A 26,879-nucleotide genomic window follows, 5' to 3' on the forward strand; every position below is an offset into this window, starting at 1 on the left:
TTTTTACCGCATAGTGACCATAAACGATATCTCGCAACATACGCGAGAGCCGTTGACTTGGTTCTATTCCTCGGTGTTCTCCTGGATGCTAACCTCAAATTTGATTCCCATATTTACAATATTAAGAAAAAAAAACATTTGGCAATAAAAAAATCAAAGTATAGGGTTTTACGTGCCAAAACCACTTTCTGATTACGAAGCACGCCGTAGTGGAGGACTCCGGAAATTTCGACCACCTAGGGTTCTTTAACGTGCACCTAAATCTAAGTACACGAGTGTTTTCGCATTTCGCCCCCATCGAAATGCGGCCTCCGCGACCGGGATTTGATCCCGCGACCTCGTGCTCAGTAACCCAACACCATAGCCAATGAACAATTTGGCATTCGCGCTCTAATAATAGCACACGCCTTATTTTCCCACAAGGCCCTTTTATCACTTTGATTTTATTCATAGTCATATTAACTATGGAATCGCTGCCTGGGGTAACACGTACAATTGTCGCCTGTCATGAGTTCAGCGTTTACAAAATCAAGTAAATCGTATCGTTACTAGCAGTCCTCGCCAGTCAAGTGCATCCTTTTTCCTCCGTCAAAACCTCATTTTAACGACCGTGCACTTGGTTAAATATAACTTAACAACCTCATTTTTCAAGTTACTTAACCAATTTGCTTTACGAATTTATTGACTTAAATTATTTACATAACTACAATAGAACAAGGTTTGCTTTAGCAGAAATATATTACTGCCTCGTCTTCGTACCAATTATGGTAAAGTAACATCAACTCTTGATGGCATATCTTTATGAAATCGCTTACCATCAAACATAAGATCACTCAGTTCATTCAATGCCTTCAAAAATGCCTTAAAGATTTCCTTTTGACGCCTCGGCCTAATTAAGGTTTCAAACGTTTTATTTATTTATTCTTATCATTGTTTTTCCTAAGTTTTGCTATTCACATGCTTGTCGTTGCCTTTAGTCGTTTTGTTGATAAATGCTCCTTTTTATGTATTCTCTTGCTTTTCTTGTTTTTAAATTTTTTATATGTATATTTTTAGCACACTGATATTTGTACTTTACGTTCATTTGGGTATGCCGATTAAATTTTTCTCCAGTTTCTTCTGTTCCTTCTTTACATGATTTAAAGGTTCTGTTGTACGCCGAATTTATTTATATTTGTTGGTAGTAACACTGTACAATGTAGTCCTAATCATGTTTCTGTTGTACTTCACCTCTTTGTTTCTCTCAATGGACATTTCGTAAATTTTTATTTCTGTCCTGCCACGTATGCATATTTTTCTTATAATTACCCACCGAGGATCCCGGCTACAGTCTTTAGGACCCTCGTCTGCAAAACAAAAAAATTTGCCCTGATTTATACATAATAGAAAAAGTATATTCTTGTAAACGCAAGGCCCGACGTGCAAGTCGTCCAGTTGGGTCCTTCAAAGAGGAGAGCCAGCAGAGGGCGTGATGATCGGTTACGACGCAGAAGCTTCGACGGAGAAGGTACGGCCGAAATTTCGCGACCGCCCATACGAGCGCGACACATTCTCTCGCAGTAATGAAGTAATTTCGCTCGGCCGTGGAAAGGCGGCTTGCGTAAGCGATGACACGATCTTGGCCCTGTTGACGCTGAGCGAGGACAGCGCCGATGCCATCACCACTCGCGTCAGTTCGTACTTCAGTGGGCGCAGAAGGCTCAAAGTGTGACAGAAGTGGGGAAGTTGTAAGCCGCTCAATCAGGGTAGAGAACGCTTTCTCCTGCGGTGGTCCCCAAGAGAAAGAGACGTCTTTCATAAGAAGGTCAGTGAGAGGGTGAGCTATGTCGGCAAAATTTTTCACAAATCGCCGGAAATAAGAGCATAAGCCCAGAAAACTACGGACATCGTTTGTTGAACAAGGTACAGGAAAATTTCGCACGGCGTGAACTTTCTGTAGATCAGGTTGGAGTCCATCATGCGCTCGAATGTAGCTGGCGCATTGCATAATCGAAAGGGCGTGACTTTAAATTGGTACAGACCGTTAGGTGTGACGAAGGCAGTTTTCTCGCGTTCCATCTCATCGACGCTAATCTGCCAATAGCCGGAGCGGAGGCCAATTGATGAAAAGTATTGCGATCCGTGAAGGCAGTCAAGAGCGTCGTCAATGCAAGGCAGGGGATAAGCATCCTTCTTTGTTATCGTGTTGAGGTGACGGTAGTCAATGCAGAAGCGCCACGAGTTGTCTTTCTTCTTTACTAAGACAACTGGTGATGCTCACGGGCTACTTGAAGGTTCAATGATGTCCTTACCCTTCACCCTGTCTACCACTTTTTGTATGATGGCCCTTTCTGTTGCGGAGACACGATATGGCTGCCGATGAATGGGGCTGGCGTCACCGGTACTGATGCGATGCGTGACAACAGATGTCTGGCCAAGTGGATGGTCGTCCAAATCAATTATGTCCCGATAAGATGACAGGAGGTGACGAAGAGCTGCTGTTTGCTCGGAAGGAAGGTCAGGGGCGATCATCTTAGAAACATCGTCCGTAGGCGTCGAGTACGGCGGAGTGGGTGACAAAGGTCGGTTGGTACTGAGGAAGGATTCAGAGGTCAAAGAAGAAACCTCAAGTTCTTCCAAAGGAGTGATATGCGCTATGGCGATACCGTGTGACAGCACATGCGACGAAAATCCAAAATTGAGGATGGGCATTCGAGTGCAGTTTTCGCAGATCCGGACTAAGGTGCTCGGCAGGGCAATATTGCGCTACAAAACCACGTCAGTAAGCGACGACACGACGTAGTCGCCATCAGGTACGGGAGGGCAGGGCGTCAGGAGGACATTTGTAGGCGCTTGTGGAGACAGCCTTGCGTATTCAGCTGAACATAAGCGGTGGGAAGCACAAGTTGTTGTGTCGGCAGGAAGCGGCAGATCCAACTGTACAACACCTACGGAGCAGCCAATTTGGGCAGAGTGTTTCGAAAGGAAGACGAGGCCGAGAATTAGGTCGTGCGGACAGTGTTCAAGGACGATAAATAGAACAACGGTATCACGGCCCCCAATGCTCACACGTGCTGTGCACATTCCAAGGACAGGAGAAGTACTCCCATCGGCGACTCGCACAGTGCCCAGTACAGCGGGTGTCAGAACCTTCTTGAGCCTTCGGCGGAGAGCATCGCTCTTAACTGAAAGCTGCGCTCCTGTATCAGCGAGAGATCTAACAGGAACGCCGTCAACTTCAATGTCCTGTAGGTTTCCACATGTTGTTGTGCCTGTACAACCAGCCCGGATTCCGAATCTACAAGATGCAGAATTTATCCCGCGAACGCGCTTTGGAAAAACCCGGGGCTGCGCCGAAAGGCACAGCGCCCTAACTCTCCCTTGACAAGTCAAGATTCTGAGCCGCCAGGCAGCGGCGCCCTGAGGAGAAGCATCGGCGAGCGACATGTCTAAACGTGCAAAAAAGCGCTAGACAGCCTGGCGCCGTATTTCCTTTCCCCTGGAGGTCACCGCGCGCGGCAAATTTAGCGGGTGGCCAACGCTGTCGCTGGTTGGACCTCTCGGACGACCGCCGAGTGCTGGCTTTGTATTGGGCCGTTTGAGTGACAATCGTTTCTCGGGGCTTTAGTCCCCGACGCCGCCGCCGGGAGAACCGGATCCACCGAACCACCATGAGCCGAGTGCCGCTCTCGAGTGGAGTGAGATGTGTCACGCGTTGGAGTCTCGCCGGACGTCGCCGTGCGGGACCAGTCGCGTTTGCTGTGAGCTCTCGGCCCCCGTGCTGATCCGATCTTGTCCCGTATGATGACCTGTATACAGTGTATAAAGTCCCTTTCGTTATTCTCACCGACGCCTGACTCGGAGTCTTCGCTACCAACGCTCTGTCACGAAACGGGTGACGAGCGCTACGAGACCACCTCAAAGTTGTAACAATGTAGGCAGGGTCAACAGAGGATTTGTGGGCCGGGTCGTAGTTGCAGCTTCCCTTCCGGGAGCTGCACCGCCTAGTTTCCCAAAGCGAGGCGATCGGTTGCAGAAGGGGGCGAAGAGCGGTGAACAAGAGGCGAACGGGACCTACGACCTTGCGGAGATGTGGAGCGGTTAGATCTTGGTGGAGCACTCTCGGCTTTGATGTTCCTAGTCGGCGTATAGGGCGAGAAAGTGCGATTGTCTGGTACTTGGCGGTAGTGACACGGAGACGACCACCGAGGAGGCGACCACCAGTGGTTGCGGCAATGACGGGCGATGTGTCCAATACCGGAACAATTAAAGCAGATGAGTTTATCATCCGCTGTGCGCCAGTCAGCTGGGTTGCGACGGGGTGGCGGAAAGCTTTACGTCTGGGAGCGAGCGGCTGGAGAAATCTGGTAGGTGTTTGTATGGCGGACCGAGCAGAGATATGGAATGCCCAAGCTTGCTATTTCCTCCCGAACTACCGCTTTTATAAGGGAGATAGCGCGCAGGCTTTCTCGACAGTCGGGACGAACTGGAGCCGGAGCCATGGCCTCAAGCTCACGGCGAACGATGCGCGTGATATCTTCCGGTCCTGCGGGCTGAACGAACCACGGCGGGTCGTCGCAAGAAGATGTCGCGGCGGTATTGGGCAATCGGTCGAAAGTTTGAGCGACGCGGCGGCCCTTCGCTTATTCGAAGCACCGGCACTCCTTTACAATTCCATTAACAGTGGCACAATCCTTACACATCAGGAGATTGAAGGCATCGTCTGCAATACCTTTCAGTATGTGACCAATCTTGTCTGCCTCGGTCGTGTTGTCATCAGCCTTGCGACAGAGGGCCAGCACATCCTGTTGTACATGACATAGGATTCTGTGGACGTCTGAGCGCGGCACACAAGTTCTTTTTTTGCTGTCAGCTGACGACCGACAGGTCTGCCAAACAGGTCTCGCATTTTTTCTTTGCAGACATCCCAGCTCGTTAGGTCAGCTTCGTGTGTGTCGTACCATTGCTTCGCAGTTCCTCTTAGATAAAATATCACGTTTGCTAGCATCATTGTTGGATCCCACCTGTTGTTGTCGCGTACTCGCTCGTACATCGTAAGCCAGTCCTCGACGTCGGCGTTGTCCGTGCCACAAGATGTCCCTGGGTCCCGCGGATGAGTGAGGATGACCGTTGGCACGGGCTGCTGAGGCGTTGTCGCTTGTGTCGGTTGATTTGCCATTGTGGCGGCAGGTAGATGACGTCCGCTGCGAAGTTCCGTGATTGTACCCCGCACCTTCCACCAAAATGTTGCAGGAAGAAAGCAGGCCCACGAGTGTAAAATAATGTATATTTACAACTGAGGTTAATCGCGTTCAGGCAACTGCCAGACTTGCCAGTCTTCCTCTCGTCCAATCCAACTTCTTCCTTCCCTTCACCGTAACAATATAAACCAATGATACCTTTTTATCGTGCAGTTGGGTATATTTAGCACTATCGCACAGCAGACAGCTTTTTCTCACTTTCGCAGGGATAGCTATCTCTGAAAATATCTTTGCTCCCTTGAGCTTACGAAGGTTTTTTTGAAAACAGATATTTTATTTTAATCTTGTAAGAATGCAATAACAGAACGCGATGAACACAAAACCCCCTTTTGAAGTCGATAAATATGGTGCATACATTACCCCCCCCCCCCCACTTCATACCTAGTTTCTCCTCTTATGTCTCGATAATTGCGTTATTCTTGAGGGTCTTTTACGCTTTTATCGAGCCCCAATAATTGTGATAATTGATAGGGTTGGAAGGTCTCTATCTTCCTCCAATAACAGTTTAATATCAGTTAACTTACTCTTCGGAGAACGTATTGAAGTTTCAATTCATTTACTAGCTTTAGTCAAGCTGCCAAGTTTTGCTGTTTACAGTTTAACGAAAGATAAGTGTCATTCATTTACTTGAAGCTATTTCATTCCGTAAGGAGTTCTGACTATCAAGAGCTTTCGTGACAGCCTAGCTTTTGTAGGCCGGGTTTTAAGACCAACATTCCAGCACCAAATCACAATAAATACTTGAAAGCACTTGAACGTTGTCCTAATATATTGTTACAGCCCGGTCAGGACAGCCAACAAAAGAACCAAAATTGTGAAGGACTTGCTAGGAAGTCAAGATAACATTTTTGCAACAGGATACCTCGTTCAGTCTTGACTCCAGCTAATTTAAAATAAATTTCAGTATGAAGAAAGAGAGGAGATGGCAAGTAGTCAGATAGTGTGTGTTGCCATTGAAGGAATGCATTGCCTAGTGCCGCTTTCAGAAACATAGAGATAACATATGAGCGCTTGTTTGAGTAGAAAGAGGTTAGGAAAGGAGGCGCATAATTTGGCTGCTGTCTAATCAAGAGACCTGAAAGCAACTGACGCAGCCGTGTATATGGTAACTCCGCAGTTTCTTGGTCGGAGTTATGTTATTACGCGCGCTTCCTTTCTATTGCATGATGTGCCCGATATAACACCCAACCATCAAACAAAGAAGCCTTTGGGAAAGTGTCATGTATACAGCTAGAGGAATATGCGTGAAGGTCGTTTTTGGTTTGATACAGCATGCCAACAGGGCATTAAGCATTGCTTTCTAAAAGTGTTCCGTGTCGGGGAAGGCCATCGAACGTCGTGTGGTGTGCGAGAGTGACATCGCGTGTCGGCTGAGTGATGATCATGCACCAGGCTTGCCCTTCACGAATGTTGCGGGGAAATGTACGTGGCGCTTATCAGCGGGCATCCGGTGGGGCTGGAGGAAGCGGCGCTTCCGCCTGGGGACTCTGGACACAGGAAGCGGCAATTTGCAGCAGCCCTTCCGGAAACCGAGCACGCGGGGCGCGGCCATCCTTTTGGCACGCCGTTTCCTGAACGGCTCACGCTTTCCTATCGGGATCCGAGATTCGGAAGGCACGGCCTTACCTGAGGGGCCAAAAGGGAGCCTGGTCGGCGCAGTTTCGCTCTGCTGATGAAGGCATCAGCTACCGGCGTTGAAGCCACTGCAAGTAAGTATGCCCGCTTCGAAGCACTGCGAACAGCTGGAAATGCTTTCGGAGCCTCTCGTTTTCCTTGGACCGAGGAACGTGAATTATAGTTTCACAACACCGACACACCTAACCATGATCTTAGACATTACAGTAATAAATAATATCAGCTCCCTCAGAAAGAAGATGCGGGTCGAGTAATGCTACGAGTGAAATAGCTATGGCATTGCAGGAGCTACGGAAAAGGTTCTGATGATATTCGACTTTCCCACCTTGCTCATCAATTTATTGAGAGGATATCTTAGCACTATTTCCAAATAGAACTTCCATCGCTAATTCGTCAAATAGCACAATCAATCGCTAACCAAGTAAGCAGCTATGCTAACGCATTAATCATTCCTTTCGGAAGAGGTAGGGGATGGCCGTGAGCAGCCCTCCAGATGTGCGAGTGGTTGAGAGAGAGAACTGAGTCAGGGCAGATCCGACTTGAAACATGTTAGCCGTACCTTAAGAACTTTTGAACGGATACAGTTTGCTGTTTGTCATGACTCAAAAATCTGCCGTATCGTTTTAATTATGGGGTTTTACGTTCCAAAAACACTTTCTTACTATGAAGCACGTCGCAGTGGAGGACTCCGGAAGTTTCGACCACCTGGGGTTCTTTAACGTGCACCTAAATCTAAGTAAACGGGAGTTTTCGCATTTCGCCCCCATCGAAATGCGGTCGCCGTGGTGCCGTTTTGGGGCAGAAATTTGGTACTAGGTACAATGTTTAAGATCTCATGTCAGCGTGGCTTCCAGCCAAAGATGAAATCAGCAGTGACTTAAGTGCAAAATGAGCTTACATCACGGGGGGCAATTGGCGGTGGCCCACCTGCCGGCGAAGAAGCATGTTTTGTGAAGGAAGTCCTGAATTTCAATTACGTACCACGTACCAGAAGTTCACATGCTGTCAAATTATGATTTGGTTCAGCCTTAAATCACACTGAGAAAGTAACATTTGCTACAGTCCGGTATAGACAAGGAGTGAGGGAGTGAATAAGATTTTATTTGGTCCAGCAGAACGTGATAAAACGCGCACCCGGCTCATCCCACGACGGAAGTGACAGATCTAGTCTGCCGGCCCGATGGTGGGCGTGTTGGACGGCCAGGATTTGGTCTTCAACGACGTGACTTCGCGGGCGCGCGTCCCCCTCTTCCATGGTGAACTTTGGGACCAGTGACCTGCACTCCCAGAGCATATTAGGCAAAATAGCAACCTCACCACAGGCCACGCAAGAACAATTCGGATAAATCTTGGGATATATGCTGTTAAGGGACGCCAAGTTTGGGTAGGAGTTCGTTTGCAGGAGTCTAAGTGTGACCGCCTGCGGGCTGCTTAGCTTGGAGTGAGGCGGCGGGAAAACCTTTCTCTTTAAGTAAAAGAATTTAGTAAGTTCATTGTGCGTTATAGGAGCGTCTTTCTGTCCGAAGAGAGAGTAGCCCAATCCGAGGGCAGTGCGGTAGGTAAAGTAACGCGCAGCCGCGTGGGCAGACTCGTTGACGTTCAGAGGAACCCCCTCAATCGCCCCTACGTGTGCAGGGAGCCAAAGGTTGGATTGTAAGGAGGTGTCGTCGTGTTTGGCGCCTTTCAGAATTTGAATTGCCTGCCAGGCTACCCGGCCTTTTTGGAATGCACTGACGGCCACTTTCGAATCAATATACACCATTTCTCTCCGACCGTCTTGCATGGCGAGTGAAATCGCCACTTGCTCGGCCACCTCGGGGTTCGTCGTCCGGACGGAAGCACAGTTGATGACTTTGCCCAGCGTGTCCACCACGGAAACCGCAAATGCCTTGCCGTCTTGGTATGCAGCTGGGTTCACGAAGCTTGCTTCGATATTGTCCTTGTTTATTTGCTTCCGTATATGCAATGCTCTTGCCTTGCGACAACCTGCGTTGTGAACGGAATGAACGTTGCGAGGCAAAGGGACGACCACGATCTTCTCCCCTATCTCTCTGGGGATTTGGGTGTTTTCAGCCAAGTTTTTGGTGGGTGCGAGTCCGATCTCCTTGAGGATACGCCTGCCGGCCGGCTTGGTGCACAGCCGAGTTAGCTGGGCCCGTTCCTAAGCCTCACCTATCTCCTCCATGGTGTTGTGTATACCGAGCCGAACGAGGTCCTCAGTATGCGTTCTTACGGGCAGCCAGAGTGCTCTCTTGACGAATTTTCTAATGAGGGCATTATGCTTTTCTCGTTCGGCTCTGAGCCAGTTGTGCATGGCCACCGTGTAGGTGGAGTGACACAACGCCAAGGAGTTGATCTGCCGAAACAGGTTGTCCTCCTCGAGGCCACGATGTCTGTTCGTGACCCTTCGGAAAAGGTGAAAAGCATTGTCGGTTTTCGCAATTATCTTGCGTAACACAGTGCCGTTGCCGCCACGTGATTCGATGAACATATCCCGACGGACAACTCCAGACGGTAAAAAACTTGACTCTATTTCACATTGTCTGGAAGCTATTAGTCAGTCTGAAATGTAAGTACGGAATTTCGATACAATAGGTCTGGTTCGTTATATAGTAAAAAAGATGTCCACCTACTCGTTGCAGAAGCGTGCCATCTTTTTTTGTGTGTGACCATCCATCATAACTTGTCTTCCATGGCTTTGCAGTGAAATGACGAGCTTCTTGGAAATTTGAAAGAAAACCGAGAGCATTGATAAAGTAGCGTGATCACTTCCGAGCGACACGAGCTGATGACGCGACACACGACGCAGCAACGAGGCCACTCATCAGTAGTCTTGTTGCTGCGTTTCATGTTTTTTCTCCGGTCTTCACTAGCTGTCCATATGACATGCAGTAAACACCGACTAAGCCAAGCTGAAGTCCTTCTGAGGTACTGCACAGAACAACTATGCTCCGGACTTATTTATTTATTTATTTCAATATCTTAAAGGCCCTAGTAGGCGTTACATAGCGGGGTGAGTACATAACATTTCATACATACATTTCAGGTGAACACATAAATATCATTTATAAACAATACAAATCAAATACAAGAATATTGATCTATTCCCAGCATCTTGAAAAATTTCTTAAGGTAGTGTGCAATAATTGTAAGAAATGATGGCGTTCTTAGTTCATGAATGAGCGGATGGTGGGAATTGAATCTGCACTATCGGCCTAAATTCGAACGCGACCACATCGGAAACTGCTGGACTGCACCCTGAATTTCAAGGTTTGCTGACATTTTTGTCGGTTTGTAAAACAATTACGCTGCACAGTTACATTCGCAACTCTGGTAACGCATATAACCAGCGACGACATGCTTGCCTACCACATTCTCAAGCAATTACGAGCAAAAGTGGTGGTGCTGATCTTGTAAATAAAATACCAAGGAAAGAGACTTAACATGGCGCGCGACCCCACAATACAACTGGTAGCGTTTGACCTAACTGCATGCATACATACTGATATTCGTGCACGTGGTAAATATTGTCACGTGGTGGTGACGTTGAAGAACACAGCAGCAATACTGTGAAAGACAAAACTAACTTTTATTGGGCAATGTGTTCGTTTCAACAGAACCTATGTACAAGTAGAAATAGATTTTTCAGCCACCTGAATGTAATTCGACTTCAGGTAAAAGGATTGACTTAAATTTTATGAAGTTCAACACTCTTTATTCATATACAAGGTTTGCGTATTGGGTCGTCTTTTGCATCGAGTCTCTGCCTTGTCTGTTTAGCTAGAATGCATAGACTTGTCAAAGCGTGCAATTGACGCATACACATTGGAGCTTTAGTTATAGTGACGAATATTTGATCATTTATGACTGTCACAACATTTCGCCTGAAGCCTTTTTTTTAATATTGCACGGAGCCTCTGTAACCAGTGCCTTCAGTCCATGTCACTATTGCATTAGTTACCTGCCAAGCCAAGGAGCATGCGCTTTTTTGATATAAATTTTCAGTTAAAGCATGATGAAATAGACGGCCTTTCACATTTAGATTAGTGCACTCTGACCTTGCCGATTACCCAGAAATGTTCTCAGGCAATATTAGTTCCTGTCTTTTTCTTTCGTCGTCCATGTGCTTCTGCGCTACTGTGTAAATAATTATTGTTCCGACAGTGCACTGTAGCATGGCCCACTATCCTGAAATGTTCCAAGTTAATAATAGTTACGAGAGTTTCGCAAATAATAATATATCAGTAAGACTGCCCTGTACGTAGGGTTGTGACCAGATTAACGTAAACCTTCTAGAAAGTGCAACTTGCTGTTGTTATGCCATCTTGACAAAGTTTTTCTAGCAATCTCGCTCACAAGCGCACCTCTTTAAATACTATGCAGCACGTCGAAGCCTCGCATCAACCTACTATTGCGGACTCCCATTCGTTTTTCATGCTGTCCTTTCCTTAACATCTTTAACTTGTTTGAAAAGTATGTTACAAGCTTGTAATGCATATAGGCTCACACTACTTGAGTTTTATTCCCACCTTTTAACCAGTATGCAAGTTGGTCTTGCTAACGCTCCAGCGTAGGTGCAGTAAGTTCCGTTCTACTGCAAGGTACCCTGAATGGTTCGCTTCTTTTCCTTACTTGGAATGATTTTCCACCCTGCGTTTCGTCCAGTGTTCCTTTGTCTACTGGCAATTGTGCAATATTTAGACATATCTAGTCCTAACGAGGTCTTAATTTAACCTATACCTTCTGCGCGCGCGGTGCAATTGGCGTGTGCCAAATGTGCGGTTGGGATTTGCAACCTAACAGCAACAAATGCATATTCCTGCGTGTGTGTAGGAAAGTCACTATTCTTTAAATAGTGACTTTAATACCTTTAAATAGTGCATCTTACGCAGTCTGTTCTCCTTCAAGTGCCTCGGTGTCCATGTAAGTAACAATCTAACAGGGAATAAACGTGTATCTTTTGTTGTCAACTGTAGTAGCGTGCGGCAACCGAGAAGCCGTACTCCAGAAAACGACAGTTGTCGGTGCAGAACAAGGAATCCGCGTTTATTCTTTTGCACACGCTTTTTATAGGCAGCGGTTACTTATCCGCTGCTGATATCAGTGCCCGTGCGACGAAGTGCCCCGGCATGCACTTGGCGTTACGTCATCACATCAACAAACCTAATCGCAAGTTAGGATACCTTCCTTATAACTTCCCTAGATCGCCTTCATCTGTCTGATTAATTTTTAAAACTTGAATGCACGTCAATTTGAGATCCGTAACAAACTAGCGTGACGTGATCTCTGTATAAGCTTCAAAAAGACTCGGTTCCTTTTATTCCGTTTAACTACAACCGGACCGTACGTATCACAGTATTGAAAGTTAACCTTTAACTACCTTCACTTACCAACGCCATACGATGCTGAGGGCGTCATTGCTCCCGTAGCTATATTATCATCCGTGCCAGCGTGATCCGCTAGTCCTTTCTCTTTATATTGCACGCACTTACGACCATGTCCTTCCTTGTATTCGCTTGCACCCCGTTATGTAAAAGCGCTGCATCTCTGAAGTGTTACATGCCGCTTATTCGTTTTTATTCGAATTGTGTACCTGCGCCACTACTACCAATCCCAAATTATGAATATTTTGTTAACGCGTTAGCCAATATACTCAAACATTTTCTTTCGCGCTCTTGCTTTAGATAATATTGTGCAAACAGGAACGCTTCCATGTTCTTTTTATATTGACGCACGTATATATCTTTATCCGGTCCCAGCATTTCACCAGGTAACAAATGTTAAATGTCATTGGTCAGCACAAGACGCACTTTTCTGTATTGAAAGTTTCTGTAAAGTTGTCGATTGTTCTATTGCTGTCTATGTTGTCGCCCAGGCTCGTGCAATCAGATTCTGTAATAAGTTACTCAGTGCTAGAACGTACCTGTCCCAGCCAGCCAGTTTTCGTCAAATTTTCATCAATCTCTGGTGCGCCTTCCGCGTCCTGGCTTGTGGCGATGGACGCGGAACGATCCGAAGGCTCGTGCGGCCAGACGTCTGCAACCGCAAGCTCTTCTATGACTCAAGGCACCTGGTCAACCACCAGTGAATGCTCAAGAGAGGCTTGAGCACCAGAACGCTCAAGAGAGGCTCCTACTTCCGTGGCCACGGATGCAGAGCCTATTGCCTGCCCGTCCGGCCAGAGCTCTACATTGACAAGTTCCTCAACGAAACGAGGCACCTGGTCCAGCACCAGCCAAGACACAGAGGTCTACTCAATCACAGGTGACGACTCATCCGATGACAGCTTCGTGTCAGTGAGGAGCCGAAGGGCTAAAAGGAGGCTTATCAAGGCGTCGTCACCAGCGAGTACGTCGACCATGCAGGCAGGCAGTGGACGCTGGCCGCGCACCATCCTCTTCATGCCTGTGGATTCTTCCGTCAACCTTCGAGTATTGAACAGGCAAGCTCTCTCTCTGTTTTTCTTGAGGGAAAGGCGCCTAACGAAACCACGGAAGTACGGTTGAACACACGAAAGAATGTTCTAGCTATCCACACAACTCTTGGAACCACGCTGGAGACGCTACGACAGATAACAGATCTGGCGAATACAAAAGTACGACCGGTCATACTTATGGACGGGGCCTGCACTGCAGGTGTGATCTACGATGTTGACTTGGCAATTTCGAGCTCGGACCTAGCAATTCTGACAAAACCGGCATACGAAGGAGTGGTCATACGGACGTAGCCGACTCGGAAACAGCCGTTGTGTGAAGATAGTGTTCAAGGGGGATTCCATCCCTTCGGACGTAAAGGTCGGTCATTTGCGACATGTCGTACGGCGGTTTGTCCCAAAGCCGCTTCAATGCCACAAGTGCTTCAGGATCGGGCATGTTAAGGGCGCCTGCTCAAACTCCGCAATCTGCCCCCGGTGCGCGGATTCACACACGGTAGAAGTCTGCCCTGCAACAAAGTTTAGGTATGGCAACTGTGAAGGCACCCATGAAGCGACATCCAAAGAATGCCCAAGAATAAAAAAGAGTTCGAAGTTCTGAAGCAAATGGTAAGGGATGACTGAATCTATAGATAAGCCTCAGACGTCGTCATCGACGGAAACGCTCAAGACAGGGTGGAGGTGGTGCACAGCTTGCGCAGACATCATCATCTTCAAAAAGAAAGCCCGAGAGCGCAAACAGGCCTAACACGGAAAAGGCTGCTCCTGTGGAAGAGTGGCCGGCGCTCGCAAGCTCTCAGCCTTCTAAAGAGCCTCCACGCTTGATGCTCCCATCGAAGCCCGCTTCTGTTGGTGAGGCTTCAACAGTGGACTCCCAAATTATTCTGGTACTGTGATCAATTGTGAATGTCATCAGGGCTGTGCTGAAAAGCATTGGCACCCCATCTGCTCGAAGTGAGCTAAATGTGCTCGACGCGCTGAGCCCCCTCCTAGCAAGTCTTGAGTGAAGCCATGACTCACAATCACCATTCAATTCGTAAGTAGGTCAGAGAACTTCAGTGCAACGCGAGAGGTCTAAGATCTCGCATCGCCGATTTCCGTCAATTTGTTCTCACTAGTTGATTTCCAATCATTGTCATCTGTGAACCACGATTATCACATCCAATAAGACTATCCGGCTACGACAGAATATTCTCATCAAGCGACAGTAAAGTAGCAAGGTCGTCGTGTTTATTCGCCGTTAACTCACTTACGTCGTTCAACCGGTGCAACCTCATAACGACAATCGGTATGTGTGCATGACTTTTAAAAATAGGAATGTCATCTTTGCACTCTTGGAGGTGTATCTGTCTCCATCAAGTCGATTTGACACCAAAAGACTAGAAGACATCTTAAAAACACAACCTTGTCCATAGATTATCACCGGGAACTTCAACGCACACCATACCATTTGGGGAAGCTCAAAGGTCAACGCGACTGGACGACGATTAGCTTCATTAGTTTCCTATAATCGTCTCTACCTGCTGAATGACGGGAGTCCAACATTTTTGCGGGGAATAACGTACAGCAGCTGCCTCGATTTGACTTTCGTCTCCCACCGCCTCGCAGCACATGTTAAGTGGTTTTTGGACATGGAAACGCATGGAAGCGACCACAACCCCACTTACCCCAAGGCCAAGGGAATGTCTAACACATATACGTCCACCACGATACGAAGAACAGATTGGACTGTCTTTAAATCCCAGATTGAGGAGGCTTGTCACAAAGGCTTCCCATGTTGACTTCAACAAGCTATCAATAAAACGGCACAGACAGCCACGCGCACACTCACGTGTTCCCCAAGGTATTCTGAATTCGACCTGGAATTGGAGCGGCTTCGTGCGATTCACCGTCGTGCTGAAAGAAGATATCGACACACTAAGTCAATTCAGGATCTAAGGACAGCCCGGCGAATTCAAAAGAAGATACAGCGCCGAATGGATAAACTAGAGGCTCCGCGGTGGTCGAAATTTTGTGCGTCGCTAGATCCCCACAAATCGCTATCTTATATATGGAGAACTGTGCGAGGTCTAGGTCCTGTTCTGGAACAGCGTTTTCCGTTTAAAGCCCTAGCACTATTCCAGCGCCGACAAGACATTGATGTGGCGGAAGACTTCTGTGCTATGACTGCAGGCCGCCCAACTCGCACAGGTTCGCTTACATTGAACCGTATTCCAGGTTCACGAGATTCACGCATGGATCTGCCTTTCACAACGCAGTTTCACGCGGCGCTCGCCCTATGTAATCGGTTGTCGTCACCTTGTCCGGATAATATATCTTACCGTATCCTATGTCATCTTGGTGAACGGGCACGAAGTGCGCTCCTTAATATTAATAATGAGTCCTGGCAGGAGGGCAAAGTTCCTCAAGATTATTACGCTGGCAAGTTGCACTGGGAAGGTAATTGAGCGAATGATCCTTACCAGACTTGAGTGGTACACTGAACATTACGAAGTCTACCCGGCCGCCATATCTGCCTTTCGACGTCACCGATGTTCTATCGACAATGGTATCGATCTGGTAACCTGTGTTCAACACCAAAAGACGTGTAAGAGGTTATCTGTCGCAATGTTCTTAGATATAAATGGAGCCTACGACAACGTTCTTCATTACGCCATACTTGAAGCATTGGAATTGGTGGGCCTAGGTTGTCTATTATACCCTTGGACACGCAGTTATTTACATAAACGGACACTGTTTGTTAACACTGAAGCTGGCCCAACCTCGCAATAATATACACACCATGGACTTCAACAAGGCGGTGTTTTGAGTCCCACACTTTTCAACCTTGTGCTTATTGGTCTCGTGGAACGACTTCCGAACACAATTAAAATATCAATGTATGCCGAGGACATCTGCGTCTGGGCATCTGGTGTGACACGGCCGCAAGCACGTGCAAGGCTTCAAAAAGCTGTGACGTCAACATCGACGCACTTAAATGAACAAGCCCTCAAGTTCTCGCCCGAAAAATGCGCATTGGGCGCGTTTAGCCGAAAGCCAATGAGATCATACGATATCTCTACGGACGGTCAAAGCATACCTTATGTCAGGACGCACCGATTCTTAGGCGTCATCATTGATCGTGACCTCTGCTGGATTCATCATGTGGCTTACCTAAAGAAGCGCCTGACGGACGTTTCTAATGTGTTTATGTTTCTTAGAGGAAAAGTCTGGGGTACGTCAGTACATGCAATGATGCAACTATACAGGACGCTCTTTCTTGGGTATTTGCGATACAGCTTGCCTGTGCTGACCAACACCTGCAGAAGTAATATCCGTACACTCAAAAGCGTCCAGGCTCAGGCACTTAGAGTGTTTCTTCGATTGCCGCGGTGCTCGTGAAGAGCTGAAACAATTGCCATTGCGCACAATTTCCCAGCCAAGACCCATATAGTCATGGAAGCGCTCAGAGGACACGTAAGACACCTTGCTCGAGCTCCTGCCCATGATCTAGCCTCAGTGCCAGAGAATCGACCACATGCCTCCTTTTCTGAAACAGCTCTGCCCTATCGTGCATACCTTCCATCAGGTTATACAGCTCCAGCCAAAGTTCCGTTTCGCCCATGGTGCTTGGCTCAAGGAAAGGTTCGACTAATGGTATCAGGAATACGAACAAAAGCCCAACTCTCGTCTCCAGCACTCAAGCAGCTTTCACTGCTCTTGCTGTAGGAGACCTACAACGAGCACCATCATCTATATACTGACGCTTCAAACACGGTGAATGGGTCTGCAGGATCGGTGATCTTTCCAGCAAAACCCTCCACCATAAAGATTAGACTATCTCACCAGACTACATCGACTGCCGCAGAGCTTGCTGCTATTTGTTATGCACTTCGTGTAATTTCTGATGAACTACCCAAGAAGTGGAGCGTGTTCAGTGACTCCAAGGCTGCTCTTCATTGTTTGGTTTCTGCCTTACGCCAAGGACCCAATGAGCAACTGGTTCTAGAAATCAGACTGCTGCTTCATCACCTCGTCGAGCAAGGAGTCGACATCACGTTACAGTGGATTCCAAGCCACTGTGGCATAATGGGCAATGAACATGCCGACGCAGCAGCACGATCATGAGGAGGGCTTGCAAGACTCCATTTCATTCTCAAGAAGAGATGCTGCAATGAAAATTCGTGTGCTTGCAAATGAAGCCATCAGAATTCTATGGAACACAAAGCTTCAAGCACACACGTCTACACCGACTGGACCCATCTGGATTCTCTCGACTCGAGACAGCAGTACTTTGCCAACTGTGGCTTGGTGTCGCTTACACAACATTTTTCGCCTTCCGAATCGGTATGGACGTGAGCGCGGCTTGCAGCCACTGCTGCGGTGAGGAGACTATCGAACATGTACTTTGCCACTGTCCTCGATACAATGGGCGCCGGCTGTCACTAGCGACCGCGTTGGCACGCCTTGACGACAGGCCACTTTCAGAACAGTGAGTCTTGGAATGCCGACATTAACGGGCGTCGCAGCGAAAGTCGGTCAAGGCTTTTTTGACCATTTTATGTGAGAGTGGCATATTAGAAAGACTATAATGATCCCATTCCGTCCCTTTTCATATTTTTTCATGCTTTTATTTTTGTCGCGCTCTTCTTTCCCTCTTTACTTCCCTTTCCCTTCCCCATAGTGCTGGGTAGCAAACCTGAGGTTTTAACTCTGGTTAACCTCCCTGCCTTTCTTTTATTTACATCTCTCTCTCTCTCTCTCTTCTGTGCGCCACGGGAATACTCGTGTGATTCTAGAACTTTCGCTTACTGTAGCTATTACTCTCGAACTTTCATTGAGACATGCATAAATAGCCGACGCGTCTTATCTGCAGATTAGATGTCGATAGTTACCGACTGTGCTCACCGCTATTGCTGTGTTTTAGTGTAACTTAGATTTGTGGGCACAGGTTCGCCCTATAAAAATATATTTTTGTGATTCATAGTTTTCATGCGGTTTCTTCACTGTCACTACAATGTGACAAAATTAGTTTGTTGAGTAACCAACCCACTCCGTAATGTCTTATGATCTTAAAGTAAAATAATATATATATATATATATATATATATATATATATAAAGTAGTGCACGTCGCATGACCCTAACTTCCTGGATCTTCCTTTTGCAGACGTTACTGATGAGCACGAAGCCAACTCCGGCATCTCTCCCGGTAAGTTGCGCAGCTTTTCTAGCGCGGCGAAATATTAGCGTCATAGAAGTCGGACGCCTCGCTATACCAAAATCAAGGGAGTTCTGTATATAGTGTTCTGAAGTTATTCCTATCGGTGTAATATTGTCTACAAAGCTGGCAGCCTTAACGTGTGCTGGGACTCATGTGGTATATAGAACACAATCAAACACTCCTCGTTTCTACAAAGTGGCTTTGGTTGTTTTGTCCGAAAGTTACCGTATATCACCAAGTTGTATTGCTATTGTATGCTTCTGTAAGCAACACTGTGTTTGCGAAAACACTTTTAGACACCAAGGAAGTATTATGAACAGCAAGGTGTACTATTTAACGCGACAATGCTAGTGCAGTAGGTCAGTGGTTCTGGCGTTGTGCTGATGAGACTGAGGTCGCACATTCAATCTCAGCCACGGCGGCTGCGTTTCGATGGGGACGAAATTATAAAAGAACGCGCATATGCATATATTTAGCTGCAAGTTGAAGAAACGCATGTAGTAAAAATTATTCCGCAGTCCTCTACTACAGCATGCCCCATACTGAGATTGTGGTTCAGGCGCGTAATACCCCTCCCCCCCCAAAAAAAAATAAGAAAGACTCCCTCCCCCACGACACGCCCGATAAGCACGTCATTTGCTCATGTTGAAGTGCAATGCAAACAATATACGGCCAATGAGATTTCCACAGCCGGTAAGTTGATATATGTGCAGCGCCGCAAATAAGGTAAGTCGTTTGAAATAAACACGCAGCGAGATGTCCAAAAGCAATCCAAGAAGCGGCTTAAGTTTCAGCAATTTATTGTGGATCAACTTTCTGTGTATCGACTCAACTTAAAACATGATTCGCATGTACAAAATTGTCCAAGATAAGCGCCCTTGTTAATTTCAGCGGCCTCTAACTTTTCCAGTATTTGTTACATATATTTAGGAAAGAAACAACTAGGCGAGATCATAAGCCAAATAATTATCTAAATATGAGATAGCATACATTGATTGTGATGATGGCGGCCTCCGGACAGCTGCGCACGCATGCGCCTCAAGCGACCCTCCCATTTATCAAAGGGCCATTTCTATATATGCACCTCGTGTCTCCTTTGCATTATACAGCACACTCCGATACGATCGCGTCCACTGAACACACCTCGAATTTTCTTTTGAATCTATCTATCTATCTATCTATCTATCTATCTATCTGTCTATCTGTCTGTCTGTCTGTCTGTCTGTCTGTCTGTCTGTCTGTCTGTCTGTCTGTCTGTCTTTGTGGCACAAGGAATAAAGAAACAAGCGAATATATTTCATTATGCAAAGAAGAGGTGAGGCGTGCACAGAACACAAGAGTAGAGAAGTGGACAACACGAACGCCGACTATCAAATGGAGAGAGCACTGAGGTGAAAAAAGAAAAAACACACAAAACTCATCTGTGCAAGCTCTGGAATGGTAACACCACGTGTCACTCGGGCACATGTGCCGGTCTAAGTGAGAGATAACTGTTAAGGCACATAATCTCTTCCTTATGTAAAGTAATGGAAGCCTGACTCACGCTCACTGACTTCGATTACTTTACACAAGAAAGACATTAACAGTCTTAACAGTTATCTCCCACGTAGACCTGCACATGTACCCGACTGACACGTGGTGATACCATTCCAAAGCTTGCGCAGAAGAGTTTTGTGTCTTCTTTCTTTTTTCACCTCAGTGTTCCCCTCAGTTGATAGTCGTCGTTCGTGTTGTCCACTTCTCTATTCTTGTGTCCTGTCTGCACGCCTCACCTCATTTTTGCATAATGAATCCTTACCAACTAGCTCAGCTTTCTGTCGCTCTAAGGAATATATTTACACGTCATGTCGAAAAGACAGGCAAAACAGTATAATCCCTAACGTAGTCGTTTTTAGTCCCAACGTCATGCTCCTTATTAGCCTTGCTTTCAGCGCTGTAACATGTGTCCCACCCGCGTGGGAGCAACGTTATGGTGTGTTTTATGTGGAAGCAAACTGGTGGCATTTAAAGCGTCCAGCATGGACGAGGTCACGGGGAGGCGGGGCATAGCAAGGGGGAATCGTGATCGGAGAAATTCAGCAGGTTCCATCTGTCGCCTGGCGGAGGGCCCGGTAAGTACTGGCGTAGCGGGTTGTGGAGATCTTCTAGGCAACCAAGAGAGATGGGGCGCTTGAGTCCACGCAGAAGTACGTCCATCGTGGGTTACAAAGTGGCTCGAGCATTGCACAAGCTAAAAGGAATGACTTTGAACTGGTGTAGGCCGTCCGGTGTTACAAAGGCCATCTTCTCGTGGTCCATGTTGTCTACAGAAATCCATCAGTATCCCCAACAAAGATCCATGAAAAAAATTATTTCGCACGCGAATGCAGTCGAGAGCGTCATGAATGTGCGGGAGAGGGTAAACATCATTTTTAGTTAACTTTTTCGGGTTCCAGGAGCCCACACAGTAACGCCAGGTGTGGTCCTTCTTTTTGAACTAGGAATGCAACGGACGAGAATGGGCTCAAAGATGGCTCAGTTATTCCCCGAGAAAGCATCTTTTAGAACTCCATTTGAATGTCTTGTTGCTCCGGCTAGGACGCTTTCTATGGCCTACGATGAATCAGGTAGGCGTCATCAGTGTGAATTTTGTGTTTCGTTAATGAGGTCTGGCTTAAATGGCGGCCATTCAAGTAAATATGTCGCTGAACGACGCGTGCAAACGGCGCAACCAGTGGACGTGCTGAGTACGAGATGAGGAAACATCATGCTTCGCTAAGGCAGTTCGAGAAGGCGAAGAGACACTGTGAGACGATGGTTCAATAGCCAAGTCCGATAGGAAGTCGTCTCGCAAGATAGCAAATTGCTTAAGGCTATTTCTTGCGGGAGAACGTGGTTGTATGGTCCGAAGTTTACAAGAGGAATGTACGTAGAATTGTTAGTTATATTGACGACATTGTGTCGAAGCGCAATGTTATAGGCAAGGGGGACGTCCGAAAGAGGAGAAACGATGTCATCGCCGTCAGGTGCAGGTAAGGTGGGCCAGACGGACGTACGTGGTAACTTTGGGGGCAATATGAATGTGCTCTGAAGAACACAATCGGATGGAAATTTCATCAGCAGGGTCATAACTCCGGCACAAATCGAGCTGAACAAGTTCCGCAGAGCGGTCAATAAATTTCGCATGCGCTGATCGAAATTTAACACCCGAAACCACGTCGGGGTCACTCTTCAGGGACAGTGAATACAACAGAGGCGTTACGTCCAGCGACACTGACAAGGGCAGCGCACATTCCTATGACGACCGGTGTTCTTCCATGGGCGACCCACACAACACGGGACGCAGCAAGTGTGAGGACTTTGACCAGGCGTCTACGAAAATAGCCACTCAAGACATACATGTGCGCCGGTATCAAAGCTCTTACGGGGACACCATCCCCATACGCCTCAAGTAAATTTCTGTTCGTCAGCAAGATCAGAAGGGCAAAATCATGCCGAGTGGTTGTAGTAGCGTCACCCTTCAGAGCTGAACCTGTCAGTTTTCCGACGAGCGCCGGTACATGGGCGACGAAGAAATCATCGATCGAATATCATCAGGGACGTACGTCAAGAAGCTCACATAGCGTCTATCTCTCGGCGAGCGACGCGCACTTTGGTCCGGAGAACATCGGAAGGAGCGCGGAGACGGAGTAGAGAAGTTAGAAATGGCAACATGACGCTTGCTTTATCTGTCTGATATGTGCAAGCCTATGTACCACTTTCTTCCGTTCCCTCCTCAGGTCTAGGCTAATTCGAGTTCTTACCATCCTGTCGTCACTGCAGCGCACCTTGCCGAGCACGTCCACATCTTGTATGATGCCAGGGTTAGCGCGGAGTATGAGGTGTATTTCATTTCTAGTCTCGCCGTTCGGGCTCCTCCAGGTCCACTTTCGGCTGTCCCGCTTGCGGAAGAAGGTATTCATTATCCTCATATTATTCTGTTCCGCAAACTCTACTAATACCTCTCCCCTGCTACTCCTAGTGCCTATGCCATATTCCCCCACTGCCTTGTCTCCAGCCTGCTTCTTGCCTACCTTGGCATTAAAGTCGCCCATTAGTATAGTGTATTTAGTTTTCACTCTACCCACCGCCGACTCCACGTCTTCATAGAAGCTTTCGACTTCCTGGTCATCATGACTGGATGTAGGGGCGTAGACCTGTACAATCTTCATTTTGTACCTCTTATTAAGTTTCACAACAAGACCTGCCACCCTCTCGTTAATGCTATAGAATTCCTGTATGTTACCAGCTATATTCTTATTAATCAGGAATCCGACTCCTAGTTCTCTTCTCTCCGCCAAGCTCCGGTAGCACAGGACGTGCCCGCTTTTTAGCACTGTATAGGCTTCTTTCGGCCTCCTAAGTTCACTGAGCCCTATTATATCCCATTTACTGCCCTGTAATTCCTCCAATAACACTGCTAGACTCGCCTCACTAGATAACGTTCTAGTGTTAAACGTTGCCAGGTTCATATTCCAATGGCGACCTGTCCGGAGCCAGTGATTCTTAGCACCCTCTGCTGCGTCGCAGGTCTGACAGCCGCCGTGGTCAGTTGCTTCGCAGCTGCTGGGGACTGAGGGCCGGGGTTTGATTGTTCTGTTCATATAGGAGGTTGTGGCCAAGTACTGCACCAGGGTGGCCAATCCTGCTCTGGTGAGGGAGTGCGTTACCGGTTCTGGTCACCGGGATTAGGCCATACTCCAGGCCTGTTTGTGCAATTTTATGAACACGCGGATTTTTTTTAATCTGGTGGAAAATTGCGGGCACCAGGATTCGAACCACGGACCTCTTGCACGCGAGGCGGGTGTTCTACCTCTACGCCACCGCTGCAGACTCTACCTGTGTTCGGCATCGATCCTTTTTGCCCGGTGTTTATCGTTCCGTCTGCCGTTACATTGCTTCCTGTGAGCAATGCCAGCGCAAAAACAAACCAATATTACTCCCAGCTGGCTTCCTTCAACCCCTTGACTTTCCATAAGAGCCATTCTTTAGTGTTGCTCTTGACCCTCTTGCCCCTTTCTTGCTATGTGCCTGCGGAAATAGGTGGACAGCAGTCGCTACCGACTACACGACTCGGTACGCGATCACTCGAGTTCTTCCAACCAGTTGTGCAACCGAGGCCACCGACTTCCTTCCCGAAAACGTTATACTTCACCACGGCGCTGCTCCCCACAGACCTGGGCCACTATTTCATGTCGAAGGCTGTCCAGGACCGCTTGCACTCTTGCGCTACGAAACACAAGTTCGCAATGGCGTACCAGCCTCCGACAAACGGCCTCAGAGAGTATCTTAAAAGCACTATAATAGATATGCTTACTTTGTAGCTTTCTGCCAACCATCATCACTGGGATGTTGCTCTGCCCTTAAGAAAATTTGCCTTTAATTCCTCCTGACATGACTATGCATGTTTTTCTCCACTTTATTTCTTGCATGGGAGAAATCCCACGCTTCCATTTCACACGCTCCATCCCACCATTCTTGACACGTCATCAGAATGCTCCCGTGACGCTATCTTCAGAGCTGGGGAGGCACGGCTGCGTCGTACCGCTTCGCAGGAAAAGCAACGACGATTCTAGAATGCCCGCTACCATGATACCCATTTGAATACCAGTAATATGGTCTTTTTTTGGACACCGTCACGGCGAGTTCGTGTTGCAGACGCACGCGAAATACGAAAAAAATTTCATGTGACATGCCCGCTTGCGGACAGTGATTGCTGCGCTCCCAAACGTTCCGCTACAAACGACCATAGTATCTAGCAGTGTGTGCTGGCGCTTAAAAGGCGACATGGCAGTTGCGCAGGCGTTGGCAGTGCGATTTACACCAATGATGTGCTTCTCTCACGGCGGTTCATGATATTGATAAGTAGACGCAGCGACAGCACACCCACGTAAATGCTATGTTCGTTTGCACTCGCAACGTTTTGGAGCGCTGCAATCACGGTGCCCAAGCGGTCATGTCACGTGTTTTCTTGTTTGTAGTTCCCGCGCATCCGCAGCAAGCGGAAAAACACTAATCCCCAATAGATAGAAGCTTAGAAGTTGTGTAGTCATACGTTGTCCAAAACACTCTAGAACTTTCTAATTTGAAATTTTCCCTAACTTCGTGCCTTCCGAGTTGGCTTCCACTTACGCCATACCATAGTCAGCAACATGCATTTGGTCGCGTCGTCTTAGAGCGCATCGGTATGTTTTTAAACACTGACTAAAACTAGCTGAGACACCCTATATAATTGTGGCATAGAAATGAAATAAGATATTGTTGTTCCATTAGAAACAAACAAAGTGTCAATTTTTAATGTTCAAACATTATCTGGCGGGTACTCTAGCGAAATCTCTTTGTCACGCGAAGAGTGTAATGCCTTATATCTGCAAAAAATGTATTCCAGCAGATCTTTTTGTTGGGCTAGTTGGTGCATGTTACTGAAGTACTAAAGCGCCAAACAGCCGACACACTAAGTGACACGGACACGCGAGTGTCGTTTGTTTGGCGCTGTAGTACTTCAGTAAAAAAATTTATACTTTGTGACGTTAGGACGTTTAATTATTATAATAGAGCAAATGTCGATGACTATAGTAGATTTGATCAGCAATGAAGAACAATTGAAAAAATGAAATTGATCAGAGCGAATACCCATAGAGATACATAGGACTAGGTAGAAAATGTGTTTAGGGGATGGGCAACATAAAATATGGGGTAAGCCAACTTAAATTTGTGGGTAGACCAACTTAAAGTTACGGGTGGGCCACTTAAATTTGAGGAGTGGGTCAAGTGAGTTTTAGATTGTGGGCCAACTTGAAAGTTCAGGGTGGGGTGGCCCATTGAAGTTTGGGCTGGGCCAATTAAAGTTTTCGGGTGCGCTAACACATCCTTAGACATCTCCAGTGGAGTTTCCGCAAATATTTCGGAGTGGGAAATCAGCAATGGGGCCAAGGAAAACAATGGGCAGAAATGACAAATTAGTACTAGGCATTCCTTTTTCTATAGGACTCGCTGGAGCTGAAAGAGGGATCACTCACTTATGGGACAAAAAATAGTATTTTGCCTTGCCACCTAAATTCATCCAAATATCTAGAATATATTTACCTATATAGATATATAGAATCATCCAAATAAGGTATGCATATTGAGGCGAACAGGTACAGCATCTCGGTTAATTGCCACTCTTAGCGTGTTGCCTGAAGTCGTATGACATGAATTAATAGGTTTGGCGACAAAAACGCGTTTGAATAAATGTCACGTGCTACATTTGCCCAAGTCGATGTATATAGAAGCATAGGTAGGCTAGCCGTCGCCATACAGGATCAACATATGGTGTCCCTCGTGCGGTGCATTACTTTTTTTAGGAGGCGGCAGTGCATGACGGATGGCAGCTACTATGTATTTAAGCTGTTGCATGACACGAGTGCTCAACCTGGACCGCTGGATCTGCTGGCTGGGCTGGCAGCCGTGGAATGGTCTACAAGAGATCATAAACCTTGTAGATACCCGGTGGGTTTGCTATAGCTGAAGACAGAGTAACAAATTTAGGGCCGCAGTAAGACGTGGACAAATTAGTGCGGTTTAGTAACGGTGATAACAAACACGAATTGGCCTTGGACCTTCTAAATAAAAAAAAAATTTTACAGAGGTTACATTAGAACTACCGTCGTTTAGCTTATAACCGGATGCTCTATCGGAGTCACATACGCAGACATACGCAGAGCCAATAATTCTACATGTTATGCTTTGCGCCGCACTGATTCTACTGTCAAAAGGATAGGCACACTTTTCTCTATCGTTTTCAATGTAATGCCTATTATTGAATTCGTAGCAACTATTATACAGGGAAGGGTTGACTACATGCAGCCCGTTAGCCGTTATGCACTTTTCAAGCCGCTATTGTTTCAGTTGTTACGAGCACTATCATCGGCGTTTACTTGGATTATCTTGCATTATCTACTTTGTTGTTTTTCTCCATGTCTTATTGTTAGTTGCTTGCTATGATTGTGTTTATTACTTGTACGCCACTCCTGCCAAGACCACCATGGCGGTCTGCAGTATAAATAAGTAAATAAACATCCATCGTGTGCGATTTCTGGTGCTCAGTAACAGCCGAATGACTGTTAGAATAATAATGAAAGCTCTTGCTTTATGAAATTCGCTCCGTCTCTTAAAGTTAGCAGCAAATATGAAAATAAGAATGTTTGCGCCAAGATTGCGTAAAAATACTAACTTCTGAGTAAAAGCTGCTATGAAAAATAATGTTGGAATGATTAGAAAACTTCAAATAAGAACAATGAAGTCTCGCAAAGGGTCGTCACGGGCGACTGCATTCACCTTTCGTCCCAGATGAAAACGCAGGAAAAGAA

At 46.9% G+C, this 26,879-nt stretch overlaps 1 protein-coding gene across 2 annotated transcripts in view; it reads left to right on the forward strand.

Annotated features, from left to right (window-relative positions):
* Positions 1 to 26,879, forward strand: part of LOC142558612 (agrin-like) — a 521,743-nt gene that overhangs the window by 201,084 nt on the left and 293,780 nt on the right. For both annotated transcript variants that reach the window (XM_075670788.1, XM_075670789.1), the window contains exon 2: positions 18,457 to 18,498. In XM_075670788.1, coding sequence (XP_075526903.1) covers positions 18,457 to 18,498 — 42 coding nt within the window. The remainder of the gene's footprint in view (positions 1 to 18,456; positions 18,499 to 26,879) is intronic.

Source organism: Dermacentor variabilis, chromosome 9, assembly GCF_050947875.1.
Source record: "Dermacentor variabilis isolate Ectoservices chromosome 9, ASM5094787v1, whole genome shotgun sequence".
Lineage (NCBI taxonomy): Eukaryota > Metazoa > Arthropoda > Arachnida > Ixodida > Ixodidae > Dermacentor > Dermacentor variabilis.